We start from the raw sequence: 20,058 nt of genomic DNA, 5'->3' as shown, positions 1-20,058 counted from the left end.
TTTTGGGTACCCGAGGTACTTTTGGGATCCTCAATTATGACTCCACGCGGCTTCGGGTACCCTAAATTGCAAACTTTCGGTATCGTAACCGAATATTGCAACCCTTTAGGCGCAGGTGCCCCTAGTAAACTTGAAAATATCACAGAAATAATGGATCTTTCGCCTGGTCGCAGTAGAGAGGTTCCTGAACGAGACCTGGTCGGTAGTGTAGAGGCAGGTAGCATACCTGTGCACCGGAATACCGAACGCCAGGTGGCGGATAGTATACATGCGGGGCGACCGGTGCAGGTGAGAGACGGCGGGAACGGGTGAACGAGCGAGAGAGGACTTATCAAACAGTTGGTGTAGAGGAGGACAGGTCTGGTGAGGGGCAAGAGAACATCGTCCGAGTGCCTTCGCCCGTTTAAACAGTGCACCGCTGGACGCCATACTCAGCACGCGTAGTTCCTTTAGTCCGGTGCGAGCATGCTCGGTCTCTGAATCCTCGTGTTTTGGCCCCGAAGAGTAGCCTTCGCGTGAGCAGTGACCAGGACACCCGAGGCCCGGTCGCAGGGATGTTTCACGATCGGTAGCCAAGGGACACCGGAGAAGCGACAGTTCGCAGATATGACGTCCGAACGGTTTCACAAGTGAGTTTCCCTTTGCGAGTTGTATACTTGGCGCATACCGTAGCACGAGTTTTCGTGTTCTTGTTTCCCTGGCATCGGTACGCGCACTCGCACCAGGATGTCTATTATGTTCCCGGGATCCAGGAAGCGGAGAAATGTCGCGGAGCTAGCTTTTTGTCGCCCGCGCTACAATGAAAAAAGGATTGACATGCCTGGTTAACCATGAGAACGGAGTGTCGCGCTTTGAAATCTTGATCCGTGGATAGCGTAGAATTGGATAGGGTGTCGAACAAGGAAAACATGCGATATTCGAGGATCCGGTTGCTCTTGCAGTTCGGCGAATTCGCTGCAGGAAGCAACCGTTTAACCAGCTGCAGAATTTTGATCGGCTGATGATGTAATCATCGATCTCTCATTTTCTTGATGTACTCTATAAGGGAACCTCGTCCAAAGTTAATCGCGATAATGTATGGTAAATGAGAGAAGAATCCGGAAAAATTTTTATATGCCTGGTTACCTAGGACCGAGAAATCGCCATAATCGCGCGCTATCTTGTTGTTGGATGTATTATACATCAACGGCGCGCGTGCGGAATTTATGCATGAGAACACCTTTGCTTTTATTTGATTCAGCGCGAAGATTTATCACCCAGCCCACTTCTACTAGCACCGGTGTATGTGGGGCATCACTGAATACCACCTTTGGTGGAGAAAAAGTTAATTCGTTTAATTAGTAGGTACACTGAGCGAATAAGAGTGCGCGATAAAGTACAGTTTTCGAGTAGAATGATGTATGAGACGGGAGATTCAGAGAATTAAAATAGCTGTTTGGCTTTCATGTCGATCAGTATGTAATCGGAAGAAATTTGTTTATTTATGATTTCTCAACTCTGAGCAAACAAATTCTAACTGGAGTCGCTTTGGAGAAAACGACCTGTGTTACCAGTCTTTATGTAATATTATGGGGATACTGCATATGAGCATGTGTGAGCATGAATCTTTTTCTGGTCATTGTTCGCCACATTGATACTGTTAATATAATAAAATAGTAATGCATTTATTACTGTGAAGTTTTATAAAAATAAAGGTAGAGTGGCATTATTAAACCATTTGAGCAAATAGAATTATGCACGTGCTTGAATAAATATTTATATAATTGCTCCAATATTTGAAATTATTGTACAATTAAAATTTTCGCAAAGAGCAAAGTAAAATTATCAGAAATATTGTTAATGTCTGACACACCAAATTAGCAATTTATGACTAATAATAAATACACATAAATGTAAATCTTGAGAACACATTTTTATAGATATTTACCTTCGTGAAGCTGTTATGTGCGTGATCTTTAAAGAAACACTTCATCTAATATCATTAGCCCGTTACATTCTACTTACACTTTCATTGGAGACCATTCAGTACCTGGAACGCAAAAATGTCAAGAGTCGTTCACGCTAAATGATTTGCAACAAGGAGAAAATTATCATGCGATGAGCTCGTTAAACTTTTGCACATACTTTCCCTAATTCGCTCGCTCTCTTTTCTCATTTTCAGTCACTTGTTCTTGGGTTACCTTTGTTCGATAAGAATGCGTACGGCATAAAACGATTATTAAGTAGTAATAATTGATGTAGTTATCACGGGTACGCTAAACAATTTTCGCACGGCTATTTACGCAATTACATAAAGCATTCACTTCGCGAGCTATTGTTACCTTTATGAATGTAGGCAAATAGAAAAATTTGTCGACTTTATACTTTATACTTCTGCATAAAGCTCGATAAAAATCCCTAAAAGGATAAATTATCCTTTCTAGGAAAATTTAGATTAATTCTTTTCCTCCTAATTAGTTGTTTGATGTTCATAAGTAAAAAATCCCTTTCTCTTAATTAGTGTTGGATGATATCCTTTCTGGGAAAATTTACATTTTTACTTTTCTTTCTCTTGATTATTGGATGTCCTTTGTGAGGAAGTATAGATTTTCAACTTTATACCTCCGTGTAAAGCTCGATAAAAATCCCCTCCTCTTAAATAGTGTCGGATGATGTGCTATGTAAGAACGTTTAGATTTTTAATTCCCGAATGAAAATATCATCTTGCACGTTATTTAGGAAAGTATAGCTTACTGTACGTGTATATACTCGCGTATTAAACAATAAATGTGAAGAATGCCAGATAAAATCTGATGCTTCGTTTAGTAAATTTATATAATCATCGATAATGTAGAAATAATCGTTTTCTCCGCAGAGCTGCACGCGACGGCGCCTTGGACATCTTAAAAGAAGCTACGAAAAAGGATTGTAACGCACGAGATGACGGAGGAATGACCCCCACATTATGGGCAGCCTTTGAAGGTCATATAGATGTGCTGAGACTGCTCGTCGCCAAAGGGTATGCTCACGAAGCTATTTAATTATAAACACGTTGGAGGAATATATGTATACGTATGACACTCGTGTATAACATGCACCAGCTAACGTTTTTTCTATTCATTATAATTCAATCAAAAATTCATTTTTGCCATAACTATACTGTGGATTTTATACATTTATGGAAAAAATGACTAGGTAATATATAAAATAGTAACAATATCAGATGGTTCCAAAGATACATTATTTCCAACCTATTAAAATTATTAAGATAGACAATACCTTTTTATTTAACTCCTTGTTGTTGTATTTATTGCTTTAAACCACAAAAGGTTTATATGTATAGCACATACAAAACATTAAAAACTAGTTGTAATTGAGATAGAGCGTCTTCATTTTTTGCATGCAACTCTGCAGTTTAGTAATAACAACAAAGCATACAAAAATCATTAAACAAACCAGTATTTAATTTTAGTAGAATATTTTTTTAGTTGGGAATTCTAAAAAAATACTTATGAAACACATATATGAATATGTACCTTTAAAAAGATAGTATTTTACTAATAAACCAGGAATTCAAAAATGCCTAAATTCAACCACGCGCACAGTTACCGGTACCGTTCCAGAAGATCATAATTACACATAAAAAACAAACAGAACTGGATTCAAGCAGAATGTATAAATCTAAACACCATTCGAACCACGGTAAATAAAAATGTACCGTAAAAGATTGGTTTTCTAAACCATGTCATTAAGTCGTATCAGAAGAGTATTACTTTTCGAAATTCGAATGAGCTTGTTGAAATAATAACGGGCGATGTGCATACATATTTATAGAAAGTTGCATGAACGATATAATAGGCAATTCCGATGAAATTTAATGCGTTCATTTCGAAACAGCAATTTTTTACGGAAAGTTCGAATCGTTTCCTCTGTACCCCTGCTTAACCTTGAAAACCACCATACAAATTAACTGCGAGGTCGTCATGACTACTGAACACGACAGTTCGAACAATGCCGCGTACCGGGTGACATCCATGAAACACCGAAAGAGTTGCATCCGACGGTGGAAACGATGATTATTTTTAAACGTGAAAGATTGCTCATAATCCGTTGCGCTCGGCCATTATTTCTCCCCCCAATGGCGCGCGGCTAGCTGTACTATACGCGCAGAGAGTTTCGTGTTTTACGATAACAGATGCGCGAAAACCGGAAACGAAGGTTATAATCTGACATCTATCGACCCCAACGAGCGGAAATTGCGGCCAAGTGAGCACCGATGAGAAACAATCGAATACGAACGCAACAAAACCGAGCCAGGCGGACTGAACGGAAGGGCGCAGGGGAACAAGGAATTGCTGTTCGGACAGACACATTTAATTCATTCCAAAGTATCGATACTATACGACAGAGCTCGATAAATATCACGTGTAAAATAAGTTATTTTCTCACAACTTTGTAAAGTTAAAATACTGAAACTACCGGTAAAAATGATTTTATAAATAATTGTTGACTATGCTTCCTCGTTCGAGCACATATGTATGTCTGAATGAATTCATTCTTGTTATTATAAAGAGCAATACACAATTGAACAATTTCTTTTCTATATATAAAATTATGATTCTCTCAAATACGTAAATTGTATTTGCTGAAGAATTGAGTTAAATACTTTGAACTAGAAGGATGTGGCAGCCATTTTCCCAAAACCATTTCTCTAACACCATTTATGATATGTACATCTCCCTAGGATTTTATGTCATACATACATATTTTCTTCATTTTGTCTCCAGTCCTTGTGGAGGCTGATTCTGAAAAATATATAAATGTATAAGAATGTATTATATGTACACGCGTATAAGAAACATTTTAAAAACAGAGTTTTTTCGAGTTAGTTTGTTAGTTTAATTTTATTATTGGTTCATATACGTTCTCCGGACAATTATGTATGTAATAAGCATATATAAAGATAGTATCGTATCGAGTTATTGATTTATTTGTTAGTACTCGAAATGCATGAAATAGTCGAACGTGCGACTTGAGTAACAGCTTACACGATCACCGATGGTCTGTAAAGAACGATATAAAAGCTGAAAGACCGCACGTGCCCTATTGTGCACAAGATCAGATGTCGTTCAGTTGGCTTCAGTGTGGTCAACATGCAATGGAAACTTGATATAAGGCCTCCTATCCTTCCGGAACTTTGTTCCGCTCGTATGACAGGATGCGGGGCTGGAAGAGACATGCGTTCCCTACATTTTCAGCAAACATTAACTTTTTTAAAAGATAGCCATTCTATCTACAATACTGCCCACAATTTTTGATCTAGAAAAAAATAAAATTGTAAGATCGTACAGTAATACACATAAAAATGGTCACAAATATTTCGAAATAAAAATATATTCACTATTCTGAAAAGACCATGGTTTCCCAAACTATGTTTCGCTGAACCTGACTAGATGTTCCGCGACAATTTGGAAAGATCTGTAATTAAAATAAAGATCTTTTGTAACTCGTAGGAATTACCCAACCTAAAAAATAAGCTAAGTGTTCCGTTAAAATTTCCGGGTTTGCGAAGTGTTCCATTGCAGAAAAAGTTCGAGAAACCCTGACATAGACAATTGGGAACTAGGAAGTAGAATTGGCCGATCACGAACAGACGCACCAGCCCTAATAGCAGGCGTATTCACTGAACGAACAAAATTGTAGGAACTTTTAAAGAAGAATGTACACTATTCCATCCATTTTTGATTTTGTAGAGTTAATCGATTTGGTAAATGAAAGGCTCATTGTGTGTTAAGCTAATAGATACAGTTTCGCTTAGAACGTAAACGCCCACGCGAAACAGGAAACTACGAAGGGTGCGTCTAATTTATTTTTCAACGATTCCCTTCGTAGGGGTGACCCCGACAAAACCGATTATTTCGGAAACACAGCCCTTCACCTGGCAGCAGCGAGAGGCCATGAGTACTGCGTCAAGTTCCTCGTGAAATTCGGTTGTAATATTTGGTCACTGGACATCGATAGACATTCCGCCAGAGACTTGGCTGCCATAAACGGGAGGGAGATGATCCTCCAATTTCTAGATCTGGCGCAGGCTGATCAGGAACTGAATAATCGTAAGAAAAGCCGGATACATCGCGAGAAGGCTGAGAAAGATGCTGAGAAAAGGTATTTCTGAGTATGGAAAGTAAAAATGATGTGTGACGAACGAAAGTGTAAGCTAGCATTAACTGAATGCATAATTTAAATAATTGTGCAGTAACTAGATTACGTGGGTACCATTCCGAATATATTACGTCTCATTAAAAAAGTATGTACAGGATTTTTAATATCGAAATTTTTCATAGAATAACAGTGATTAAGTGACGGTAAAAATATTTGCATCTTTCTAATTACTTTTTTTAGAAATCTTCATCAAGAAAATATAACTTTCTTTTTAACTAGTAGCTTTGTTTTGCTTCCTTATTTACGATAATTGTAAAATTGGTGAAATCTCATTTCATTCATTCGTAATGTGAATGCCTTTTACCGCATTATCATAACTCGTATTGCAATTAAACGTGAAATTGTTTGAATAAAAGTTTTCAGTACTACATAAATAACTAATCTTGTGATTTCTCATTTAAATGTTAAGTAAATAGTTTACAATCAAGAATTACTTGAACAATAAACACAAAATCGCGATATTCGAGAATTCATGTTGTAGTTTACGAATATAACGAATTTATATTTCATTATTATAAAATGTACAACAAAAACACACGAGCTGTTATGACTGAAGAAAGTTTTATAAAATTAAATATGAAAATTTCAGATAAGTATTTCACAATTTTGTATACTTACCTGTTGATTATAACATCACAATAACAATTATATGTTTCAAGATCGACGCTGTTACGCATACATATTGAAAATTCGCGAAAAATCATTTTTACTTGCAATTAGGAGTTACTAAATTACAAAGTATTATTTCACCGATTCTATAAACAGGTTAAAAGAATATATAAAGCGGCAAAAAATGGCGGAAATTAGAGCCGAAAAGGAACAAAAGAAGTTATCGAAGGACCGAACGAAATTGGATTTAGCTACAGTGAATGAAACTGGTATTCTACCTTACAAATCCAGTATATTGACCTTCAAAGGTCGCGTGAAGCCTTCACCGACGTTCAGCGACATCGTCGGCACTACTGCCAAGAAACATGGCAGTGCAGTATGCAGAAAAGCTTTAGCAAGGAAGGCTGTCGACGATTTTAAAGTTGTGGAGGTAACTTGCATGAAATTACACTTTCTCGATAAATGTTGACCAGAACAAATTGATCGAAAATGCATTATTAGAATAAAAATAAAAATTCTTTAGATTTCTTATAAGAAATTCCCTATAAAATTTTTCTTGTATAATTTTACTAGATCGAAAGAAATATACAGGAGCTAGATAAACATTAATCCCTTTTTTTCGACATTTCTACTAAGTTGAGACTAGTACAACAATATTTTTAAGTTCTTCAAATATTTTCGCAGTCTTATGTTCTACCTACTCATTTCTAATCTTAAACAATCTTATTTTAATCGTGTCTCATCTTGCCGTTATTTCTCATTTTGAAAGAAGGAATTTATTAATTGTTTATCAAAAAGTATATATTAAATTGGGAAATTATAAGATTATTTTTGTAACTAGACTGCGGATCTTTATGCAATATAAAAAATGTTTGCATTTATTGCAAGATACGGGAATGAAAAAAAATTTCTTTCTTCTTTTAATTAACTGATTAAGCTGAAACCAATACGCTGATGTCTTTAAAGCTTTTTAATATGTCCACTGTTTTAAATTGTGCTGACCCATTTTTGTCATAAATGCATAAAATCCGCAGTCTAATAATAACAGATAACATTCGAATTATATTTTTAGATCGAGGTGAACGGGAAAAAGTCAATTCGTAGTCTCACCGGTCTCAGAAGGGATTCTGAAGTAATGTACGTAGGAACTTATGAAACACAGGCCCAGCAAATGGGGAGGAGAGGAAAAATCTCGGACGTTTGGGGTACGTTGAGTAAAGCGCAAAGTACTCCTGATCTTTTAGGCGACCGTGCATACGACGAAGACATAGATCAAGAGGATGGGGAAGAAATAAATGGCATCAGAGACACGGCCTTCCTGCAGGAACCTGCGAGTATTTTCAATCGACCTGGTTTTGGATCCGTAGCATTTCGGAGAGCAGTAAGTTCCTATACATGTATGCTATTTATCCATCCTAAATTTTATACAAAAATTCTAAAGTGTGCAAAAATATTTCTGTGCAATTATCCTTGCACTGATAATAAAACTTGGCAGTACAATGATCCTCGTAGCAAATCCTTTCTTCTGTGATGCAATGATTACTCCAATTTTTCGAAATAGGGAGTTCAAATTTAAAGAAGAAAGTAATATTCACGTTTAAAATGAAGCTAGAATGAAGTACTATTTTTCTGTTAACAATAATTAATCTCTGAAGTGAACGAAGATTTACAACGTGCAAAAAATATCTTTTTCACCTAATAATTTCCTAGTTTAATCAAAGTAACAGGTCCACAGCCAAAACAAAAGGAAGATACATTATTCCATTTCATTACAACGAAGAAATAGCAGAGTGATGAAACTCGTGCATTGCAGTAACCTTAATTACTGTTGCATTGTAATAATTTGCTAGATTCAATTCTGCTGACACAGTGTGTTTTCGAAGATGCTTGGCTCGCCAGCACGTGCTGCACGTATTGTAAACGGTTTAACGAAACCGTTCATAAAACAGTTATATGTATTCCACATTCATTTGTAATTATTCGAACGGCGCTTAATGCAGTTGAAAAATGATCTGGTCGCTGACGGCTGTTAAATATGCAACACGCTGTGCATACCAATGAATCTATTCATAAAGCATCGGCGAATGATCATTATTAATAACAATAAAAATTCCCGATTACCGTGATTCAGATTTGAAGAAACAATTTTGATTAGCTATCCGATCTTGTTCAAGCTATGCCGTCGCAGCTTGCGTAGCTGCAGGCTAACTGTTCCGCACTGTCATCACTCATGGCACTAATTACTTCGTAGAAATCGTTGTAATCTGATGAAACAGATGCCTATGCTGTTTCTTCTCGCGTGAAAAATGACAAAGTTATTAAACGAACGATCATTCTAATCAAAGAAAATAAACTGTTGTCGGTATAATTCATAGAGCGTGTCACGGCTCGTCTCTTGCGCTAATGTCTCTCGGAACGATTTAGCATTAACGAGTAGCATAATACACACGGTAGCCTATTCTTAATTCTTAGATAACGACTACTTTCGAGAACATACCTGTCACGCAAATGGATCCGCATCAACAAAACGGTAACTCCTGTCTGAATGGTTCCGTAAACGGATCTATAAATGGTCACAGAGCCGGCTCTAATGGGCATAACGAGGAAATCAGCATAGGAAGTGCGGGTAGCCTGGCTCGCAGGCAAAGCATGTGGGACGACGATTTACTCTCAGGTACGATCACATTTTTATTGTACAATAATATTAATCTACTCGTGTAACTGTACAACCGCAGTTCTGCTGAATTTTTATTCTAAATATAAATTGTAATACAAGAAGAAGAAGAAGAAGAGGAGGAAGAGGAGGACGAAGAAGAGACCGACGAGGAATGGACACCTCTGCAGAGATTCTTAGTTGCCAATAATCTATCGTCCACGCATCCGGTTCTAGAGTCGGAACAAATCGATTTAGAGGCGTTGATGTTGCTCACTGAAGCTGACATCGCAGCCCTCAAACTTCCACTCGGACCTAAAAGGAAACTGATGAACGCGATAGCGAACCGAAAGAAGGCATTGAACGCTCCCGAAAATGTCATCAAAGATAGCAGACTGTAAATTCTTTTTATACGGAGAATACTATATTTCTAAAAGTACTTTTTGTGTCTTGCCCAATAAGCTCTCTCAAGTGCCTCACGAAACACCATGAAAGTATATCTTTCGATATAAAAATATATTGTACATAAGTATTAAAGTGCTACACATTGTGCTGAAAATAATGGAGTTCTCCGCATGGCAAAAATTCATAGGCTATCAGTGAGTACAGAGCGTAATTTGCCATGTGTTTCTCGAGTTGGTAAACAGATGAAATCTTTCCGAAAAACTCGGATCATCGCCATACAAATGCGGCAAACGGAAAGCACGTTTAAGTATTAACTAATAACCAGACTAATGCGTAATTCCTCGATTAGCCTTATACCTTGAACTACTTATGGTGCCTTAATTTAGTGGAACGTACTTGCCGCTAATCTTACGAATGTAAATGAAAGTGTAAATGCTAACAAACATAATGTACCTCTACAAATCCGTGGAGTAGAGAAACCAAAATTCGTCTTCGTTCGTCCATTATGTAAGTGAAAGAGTTTTTTATAGAAATTGTACAAATCGAATGTGAAATAAATGAAAATCATGTAAATACGTTGATCGTGTATAGAAAACGTCTTATGTATTTTCATTTCGATCGCTGTGAATATGGTGTACGCACGTGCAGTGAGACAATAACTATCGAGTATAATGTTTTCTTCGTAATTTTATTTGTAAATGATTATCTTACAAACAAGAGACGCAAAAATATAGAAGCTCCTTATGTTCGCAAAAAAATAACAGCACCATTTCTCGCTCTGACCGCGAACATAAACATTTTTGTGTCATATCACGGCTCTTTTGTGTACGTGCAATTACTATAGTACGATAGTACGTTTTGTTGTTTGGGAGACAAGGGTACGTCATGTTGCGATTAATGTGCATCAGAATAAAAAAGGAACGGCTCGTAGAAAATTTTCACGGCGCCACGTATTTTTGTGAACACGTACACACACACAACGTTTTCCTACGCACCTGTATGACCAGCGTACGAACTACATTTACTGTGAAAAAGATATGATACAGAAGTGATTTCCTTGCGATCCCACATACTAAGGCTGCACGATTAATCGATTAATCCGTAATAAATTACAGGGATCGTTCGATCACGTACCGGTGATCGTCCGATCCCGATTTACTCTAAACAACTATCAATTCGTTAATATAAAAACGGATTAAATTCATCGTCTTTGTTTAAAATTAATCGATTAATTTCGGAGCCCTATAAACTACCGGTTTTCTTCTTCTTTTTTTTTCGTTTTTCGTCTATTTCTATACGAATTACAGAACAGTCGGTTTTTTTTCATTTGCGGTAATGGCAACTTCATCATTGGAAACTTCTTTTGGCAGCGAGTACGAATCACACGCATCTCTTCAGAAAAGAAAGACGGAAGTCATTGATATTCAAAAAATAACAATTATTTCTTTAATGTAACATCTAAAAGTCCCTTATTGAAAGACATGCTATTCGTACACTTCCCTACATCAACTTATATAATCTCGAGAGAAAAGAAAGACTCGCCTTAAAAACGAACAATTACTTGTACGCGGAACTTTTTTTTCTTTTCATTAATAAATAGAGGAAACATTTTTTTGTTATTTTTTCTTTTGTTTAAACTAAAGCGTCCGTGATTTTTGTTCTTCAACCGGGCACGACGATCGAGATCGCTGTGTTTACAAGTCGACGGAGAAAATACTTCGTTTCGGCACGAGGCACAGCACAGATTATAATTAATAAGATTAACATTTCCCACGAGAAAGGGAAAGCACGCTCTCTCTCTCTCTCTCTCTCTCTCGCTCTATACACGTGGGAAAAAATTCTATTTTGTTGTCCTCAGAGTGTCGTCTCGTATTATGCAATATGGGAAAATGCCGATTACAGCGGAGAGAATCTCCCGCGAACATTCGAACCGATTGTAAACAAGAATATCACCGGTTCGATTCTGTGAACTGCCGATCGTCTTCTTCGGACCGCGAACGAAACAGTTTCTAAATTATAGAACACGCCTCTATCCACTGACAGAAACAAAAAACAAAAACGACAGTATCTGTACAAAATAACTCGATGTTTCATCATCAAGTATGTTTTTTTTCCTTATCAATAAAATATTGCTAAGTATGGCATCTTCAGTGTGTCACTTTCTCCTATGTATTGTTTTGGTTAGAGTTACCTTTGTACGAAACATTTTTCACTGTAAAGCAATCGTCCACAGGACAGTGACGGTAGAGTACTATATATTCCATATGTTTTATCTTTGTTTCTTTACTCAAGTTTCTGCGGAGACTTGACGGAAGTTCGAGAACGTATTATGAAAAAGAACCTGAAAATAAGCTGCAAAATTTCTAACGTACAACTAAATTTCACACGTACAAAGATACCCCTCCTCGGTATTTGTTAATTTACAATTCGTTGGAATGGAACTTTCAGAAACATGACCCTGCGTTACCTAAACTGGTCAGGAAAGTAGAGTCAGGTGGAGTCCTTGGAGTTTTATTAACTGCCGATTATACGATAAATATTATTAAAGCTATCGCATAGTTGTCAATATTAATAATGATAATAATATTATCAGTACCCCTAAGGCTATTATTCATCGTTATCGTTATGAATATACGCTATATTTACAAGTGAACAACAACTTTTTCTTTTTGCTCGTCTCCGGAACGGTGCTCAAACAACGTTGAGAAAAAAATCAAACAAAAAAAAAACGAGTTCGCTTCTGAATGACTTTCGAAAAACGCGCGTGGAGAGGAAGTTCGGGACCTGTGTAGAATAGGAAAATCGATTGTTCCGTCCTTAATTAAATAAATTGTACCAGCAATATCTTATATCCGCGTAATAAAACGGTCCCGAAGTTCCTTGCGATCGACGCCCTTCAAAATTCAGATAGACGCTGCTTAAGGAGATACGATGCCTAAAAACAGCATACATTTACAGTGATCTTAAAAAAGGAGTTACTAAATCGCGCTCCGATACAAGTCTTTGAACATAATGCTTTTTCTTATGAAATATGCATGTACATTTATACGCATACGATATCAAGTATGCGCGTATGCATACACAAAAATATATGCATGCATACGTAACAAAGAGCTGTCATGTCTCGTCAACAATGGCCACGCCGAAGACGGAAAGCTCGCGTATCGATTAGGTCCATGTTAGCAGTTGTGGAAAAGTAGATCCCTTTGCATTGCACGGTCTCTCTGCGTGGACCTTGTCACGAGACACATTTTAACACGTCAGCCCTTTGCCCATAACATAAAGAGCGAGCCACAGCTGGTACAACTGGAAAAAGAATGATTCCATCCGAAAAATAAATGTCGTAATTAGAATACAAATTTATTTCACGTTTTCGACTTATGTTACACCTATGGAATCACCTTATATATCAATTACACAACCTCCATGGAACGGAGAGTCGTCGATGCGCGCATGAGAAATTTTTATATTTGATGAAAAATGTTGTTCTATACTTTCTAGTTTTTTCATATAGAATCATTCTCTTTCTCGGTTGTACCAGTGGTTACAGGACACCCTGTATATGTCATAAGAAATAAATCAACTCTAAAATACCATGGAATTCTCCATGGCTACCCAATTGACATCGGATACCGAGATTGGAAGAAACTACTCACACGGGTTCCTTCCCACCGATCCGTTAATTCCATCCATCGCTCCTTGTTTGATATAAGCATTGCTTATTCTAACTCGCTTAAGATTTATAACTACACGAAAACTATTTAAGAATTTTACCAGTAGTTACACAATTATGAGCACCCGCGACACATGGAAAATGTAAGACGTCACTCTTCTTTTTTTCTGTTTTCTCTCTCTCTCTCTCTCTCGCTCTCTCTCTCTCGCGCGCTCGCTCTCTCGCTCTCTTGTTTAATGTCCTCGTCAAATCTCGCGCTTTCAAGCTCGACTTCACATATTAATTAAAAACTTTGGCGTGAATGTCATGACGTGGAAAAAGAAAACAGTGCAGTTAACAAAATATCTTTCTCGATATTCCTTCCGAGGAATCGTACACGAATACACGTAAAGCAGATATAAAATTACAAACGAAGGAGTACAGAGAGAATTAAATATATTATCCAAAAGACAGCTTTTTTTATAGTTACTCTATACATAGAGGTCGTACAACAGAAAATTTCTCTTCCACTGTTGAAGAATAGAATTTACAAAACTATATAAACCGAATTATTTATCAACGCATTTGTTTGCTTCTCTTTTTTTATGAATGTGTTCCTATTGTTCGTTTTTAATCCTATCTCTGGTCTTTCAGCATTCCCTTTTATTGCCAACAAAATCCGTATAAAATGATCTTTTTATTGATATTAGCCTTGCAATATCAACGACATATGATCACATTATAATCATAACAATATTACAATCAGAGGGCTAAGCAATCCTTTGGATTATTAAAGAATATTATACAAACATCTCCCTGTTCCCAGTTTCCTCATATGATTACAGTTATTAATGTAATCATACAATGTTACATTACCGTTTCATCATTTGTCTAAAATTCCTTGTGAACATGGTACCGCGAATCAGTAAATTTCATCAAACGTTTGCTGCTAATTATAACATACACATAAATTGTGTGTACAATACGTTGATTGCAGCTATAAAAATTTCATAACACAACTGACAAATTTTAGTACACTCACAAGGAGACAGTATGAACTGTAATCTTGATAATTTAATCACGTTGTCTATTTTTATTACATCAATGTAAGGCGTCCATTTGTCGTAATTTCATGGGAAACTGCCCAGATCTCTGTGAAACCCCTTCTTTCATTTCCGATCGAGCTAGAATTCCTGGTCTTTTTCCAACGTCTTGATTAAAATTTTTTTGCATTTAATCACTAAGTAAATATTTACACAACAAAATATATGATTGTAGAAAACCACGATGTTTTTGTTAAGGAAACCTATATCGCTATATCACTGGCAAATATTTACGATGTTTGAAAAAAAAATTTTTTAAAATATAAAAACTTTTACCACTAATTTCCTTCGTTTTCTATTTTTTTTTCCAACAAAATATATTATAATACTGTATAATATTCTACAAAAGTAATAACATACAGAGAAACAGTTTCTTCGTTTCCAAACAGAAACAAAAGAAGAAATTCACAAGTAAACGCTTCGCTTTTTCGCTGTGCTGTTACGTTTTAGTGACAATTTAATTGTCACAGTTTAGCGCTCTGCGTTCAAAATTTTCACATCTTCAGCCGTTTGCTTTCGAAAACGCGAAAGATTTACGCCGTACTACTTTGTAAGATTGTTTTGGATATCCCCATCTCCCAGCAGTACACAAAATTTGGATTAAAACACCAGAATTACAATTCGCACGATCCTCTTGTCTAGCTTACGAACCAGTAAATTAAGAGATCATGTATACAGATTTCTGGTACACAAAACAATGACATTCACTCCTTATGGGCACTTCGAATGATATTTTGAAATACGTTACCATTATCTCGCTGCTTATATAAATAAATAAATAATTCCAAAATAAGATTCTACCACATACAGTAATGATTTTCATGTGCCCGACTTTAAACATACTCGTGCTACGATATCCCCAAACAATGATACAGTAATTTTGGTTGTATTAGAATGACTGCTCTATAATCAAACAATTCGCCTCTTATTGCGCCTTTATGACACGTCGTCATCGGTTAAGGAGAAACTCGACAATTAATACGAGATATTCAAAATATACGAATACATTTTACATGGCAATGCAAATCACTGCCATCTTCCTGAAATGATTATGTTTAATCGGGAACTATGTAGGGGGAGATGAACCGTTAATAATTAATTGATCAATTCATTAATTAATGGGGAACAAGGGAGTGAGGTTACTTTACACATCGCGCGCTGTTACATGAAACGCGAACGTTTGTGCGTGGGAGATCCCATATCCACATCATGCGAAGCAGGCCGTTTGTGATGTCGAGCAAATTCGCTACTAATAAATGCCGATAATTCGGCTTGCCTTCCTGTACGCCTAGACATTGGTGAACCTATCCAATTACCAAAACATCTCAATTAGTTCGAGACCTAATTTTATGGCACAACTTATTGCAAACGAAAAAGTTGAGAATTCAAGTGTACTCTAAAAATGATTCTACGTCGCTACAAATTAATTGTTACGCAAAGTATAAGTGTACGTTTGCGGTTTAATTTAGCACTAATCAAAATTCGATTGTTTGTTATAGATTCGCTGTGATAAGTAATTCTTACCAGATAATGCAATTGCTTCCCTAAATGTGTGTAATTCAGGATCTGGATCATTTCCAACTGTTGATGTTGGCGCGACAACCATGCTTGGTGTTGAACTTTGCGAGGGAGGCGAACCACACACCATCATTCTTGGTTTTGGCGAACTCCTGGAAGTTACAATAAACTTCAGTTTATAATATATTTGTATAGCTGTATGTAGTCGTATTATACGTGCGTTCCGTGTCATTAAGACAAACCTGACAAACGGAACTGATGCATTAAAGTCTAAAAAACAAAAGACATTTAAATTTTACATACAGCGAATTACACAAAAAGAACTGCGATTTCTTTTTTACGCTGCTAAACTTCCGGAAACTTCTATGCTGAGAATTAGATGAAATTTTGGAAATACTTGGAAAAACTTTTTCGACTACAATTATGGCAGTCATCGTTGCTTGTGACGAACTTTTTTTTTATTATCAATTTAATATCATTCCCTATCTTACGATACAATGTAGTATATGTAGTGAGCAAACATTTTAAAACAAATAATTGTGTGGAATGCCCCTTCCTGCCAAGTGAACTAACCCAAACCTATTCCGATCTCTTTTTCTTGATATCCGAATACCAAACTAGAAAAGCATAACCAAAATTACGTCTCTCAGGCGACGAAAATTACAAAGACAGAGAAATTACAAAGAAGTTAGACTTGGATTAGATTCTTAGAAAGATTTTATTAATCTGTGGCATATACATTTAATATGTCTTCTATGAACCACAAAAATGGATCTGCTCCACTTTCTTTCGCGTCATAATGCCATAAAAGCTCACACATGAGGTCAATATGGATATTTTTCCTAATCAGCGTGTTTTACAACTTTATAGCCACCTCCGCATCTACCTATTTCCACGATTATGATTGTGTCGATAACACTCAAATGATAAAGAAATATTTACTAAATCACCAAAAATCCTTCTTGTAATCATCACTTTAGTAGAAAAAGAAGCTACTTCCAAAATTTCATCCAATTCAGAGCATTGACACGAGTTTTCGGAAGTACAGCCTTACAAACATCTGACGTTACTTTAAGCAAAAACTATGCACATCCTCATCTAGGTTGTAAATAACTCGATGAAATATTTACCTATGAGAATGTGGTCGAGGAGGAGGTGGTTTCCCAGCAAGATATGCTAAAAGGTCTTCCTTACGGATCATACGCCTTTTTTTTCTAGCCCAATTCATTATTTCTTTACTACGTTTTTGTCGACCCATTTCTACACCTAGCTCACTGCATCGGCGCATGCTGTCCACAGAATCTGTTGAAATATTCATTACATTTAGGATCAAAATGATAAGCAACTGTACCAATAACATAAACATTAAATTACTGGTTTCAATTGTAAAAACGACTGCAGTTATGGAAAGAACATAACTATTCTTTCATACACAGCTTATACTTTGTACATGTAAATATATAAGCATTGAAACATAAATAGAAGCAGGTAAAATTAACCAAATAAACTTTTACCAAATAAAAATTACTTTACGTAAGAAAATCGCTGTCACGTTGACTGCCATGTGGATTTTGTACAGTTCACATGAGTCTTGCCTATTTCATTTGAATAAACGACCACAGTTATTAATAATTATATTATTAGTTACACCACACTTTCATTCATTTCAGAACAAACAAATTGATATTATAACTAATTGTATGACAAACGTATCAAATAAACCAATAACACCAGTTACTAGCTATCACCGTGGCAGTCAACGTGTTACTGTAATATTTATTTATCATCAAAAGCTACAGCAACTGAAATAACATGAAGTTCTGGTACCAGAATACACTTTTACCCACAAACTAAGCAATGGTATAAAAATACATGCTAAAACAAACTCGCCATAAACACACCACAACAAGGTTCAGAGGTAGCTATGATTGATAAACAATTTTATCTAGTTTATCCACCTCAGAGTTTACGTCTACGTGCGAAATAATATGTGTAATCATCAAAGAAACGACAAGGGTTTATTTCCCTTTTCTATAAATATTCGTAACAGCCTTAAAAGTTCGCATCAATTAACAGCTGACCTTCAGCATTGGTCAGCTGTGCAAAGCATTCTGACGCACACCTATATGCAGACACACACGATCGGTGTATGCGAGTGAGTGACGGCTGCACAAAAAGATGACCGAATAGCGGGGGTGAGGTAGAAGAGGAGGGGGGAAAGCGACGGAGACAGGACAATATTGAAAAGAGGGAGAAAGAAGCAGACATACACACACGGGGAGGGGAGAGAGAGTAAGAAAAAGAGAAAGAGAGACAACGATAGACAAACGCATCGAGCACGCGAGAAAGAAAGAAAATGAAGGTTTATCTTGCTCGCATTGTTGACAAAGATAGACCAAAGAAGTGCACGCACCTTTGTACAACGACGTGACGGTACCTGCGGCAGTCTGGAAGGGTAACCATAGAGAGACACCCTGCGTACGATCTGTAAAAGAGCAAAGCCGAAAGGAACTGGTTACACGATCAGATCGATATGCATATATGCGGCGAAAAAAGGAAATCGAAGCAAACGAGAAGCGAGAACAGTGGCATATCGTCTCATACGTCGCACAAAATGGATGTCACGCAAAATGGTAACCACACAAGGCGAGGTACGAGACGTCTCGCTGCCCATGGTCCTCGAGGCTCGTCTTCTAGACGAGACAAGGGAGAACGGACACGAACGATTGGCCAGTGTTTATCGTGGATGTTAGCTCGCCTTTGTACAGCTGGGCGATGGCCGACGCCGTCGTCTGAAAACTTGTCCACATCTGTTGAGAATAGAGTTCTTTTTCGTTGTGCAGCTGAGTTTCGTAATCCGGCTCTGCCTCCAATGCCTCGACGCATTGTTGTTCCCAGTTGCTGTACCAAAGATCCATTATAGGATCATCTTCACTACGATCCTCACTCATGGCTCGTCGTCCTCGAGACTCCCGTTCTGCGATCACGCCTCGCCCACCACACGCACTCGCGGCGACACCGAAATCGCGTAACCCTAAACCCCGACGTATCTTCACGTTCCTCGTTTTCGTCTTGCTTCGCCCCCTTTCTCGCTCGTCTGCTTCACGTAACGCGAACACGATAGTTCGCATGCACGCTAACCAAGTCAGGTCGCAGCCATTACGATGTGCCTCGTTCGAGGATCGCACGAGTCTTACGCGCAACGAAACACGAAATACGAATTGCTGCCAGGTACGAAGAACGAACTAACCCAACGATACATAATCCCTCCTCACACCCCGATCGCGAACCACGCACTGATCCCTGGGAATCACTACTGCACTCTGCTCACCGAAATGCAGCAAACTGAATGCGCAACTCCCTGATCAACTTGTGCAGCCGATAGAGAAGGGTCCACGATTATTTCACTCTCTCACGTTTAAATCTGTTCACTGCATATACATCGGTGTTGCACAGTATTTCGACTGAAATATTTTCGTCCCTGTTCTTCCGAATTTTGATACGTATATAGTCAGTATATAGTATATATATATATATATGCCGAATTATAAAACTACAATAGTCTAATGTATTGTGCTTGTACATATGCATATACGCAGATAGGTATATATATGTACCTATATATGACTCTACTTTATACATGTGTAAATGCGTTATGAATCACAGCATACTGATTATGCGAGGTATTCTGCGTATGAGTAAACACGTATAATGAGCTCGTGAAAAACATACAGCCTGGTTTGGGCATGGAATATTTAATATTTGTATTTGATCTGTTAATCTCTCTCAATGTGGTTACACAATAATAAAATAAAAAAAATCAATGAAATATATATACGTATATCCCGATCAATTGTATATTTAAAGATTTATTCCACGATAAAGAAAATATAAATATGTATATAATTATCAATCCA

At 37.1% G+C, this 20,058-nt stretch overlaps 2 protein-coding genes across 3 annotated transcripts; one reads left to right on the top strand and one right to left on the bottom strand.

Annotated features, from left to right (window-relative positions):
* Positions 1-319: 319 nt before the first annotated feature.
* Sans (SAM_USH1G_HARP domain-containing protein Sans) lies at positions 320-10,463 on the top strand. Of its 2 annotated transcripts, none has more exons than XM_076436187.1 (7): positions 320-629; positions 2,855-2,998; positions 5,872-6,144; positions 6,967-7,240; positions 7,883-8,191; positions 9,283-9,484; positions 9,587-10,463. In XM_076436187.1, the coding sequence occupies exons 1-7, from the start codon at positions 607-609 to the stop codon at positions 9,862-9,864; spliced, it is 1,503 nt and encodes a 500-aa protein (XP_076292302.1). In that variant the 5' UTR covers positions 320-606; the 3' UTR covers positions 9,865-10,463. The 2 variants fall into 2 exon arrangements, with proteins under 2 accessions (XP_076292302.1, XP_076292303.1); XM_076436188.1 differs by having other exon boundaries at positions 324-629; positions 9,590-10,463.
* A 72-nt stretch (positions 10,464-10,535) lies between these two features.
* Positions 10,536-19,550, bottom strand: LOC143214795 (HUWE1-associated protein modifying stress responses). Its single transcript, XM_076436194.1, has 5 exons — positions 18,900-19,550; positions 18,555-18,626; positions 17,272-17,443; positions 16,148-16,293; positions 10,536-15,927 (listed from the first exon to the last, which is right to left on the bottom strand). The coding sequence occupies exons 1-5, from the start codon at positions 19,270-19,272 to the stop codon at positions 15,785-15,787; spliced, it is 906 nt and encodes a 301-aa protein (XP_076292309.1). The 5' UTR covers positions 19,273-19,550; the 3' UTR covers positions 10,536-15,784.
* Positions 19,551-20,058: the final 508 nt, after the last annotated feature.

Source organism: Lasioglossum baleicum, chromosome 13 (genome assembly GCF_051020765.1).
Source record: "Lasioglossum baleicum chromosome 13, iyLasBale1, whole genome shotgun sequence".
Lineage (NCBI taxonomy): Eukaryota > Metazoa > Arthropoda > Insecta > Hymenoptera > Halictidae > Lasioglossum > Lasioglossum baleicum.
The sequence above is the reverse complement of the archived record's forward strand: the minus strand, read 5'-3'. Positions and strand labels throughout refer to the sequence as shown.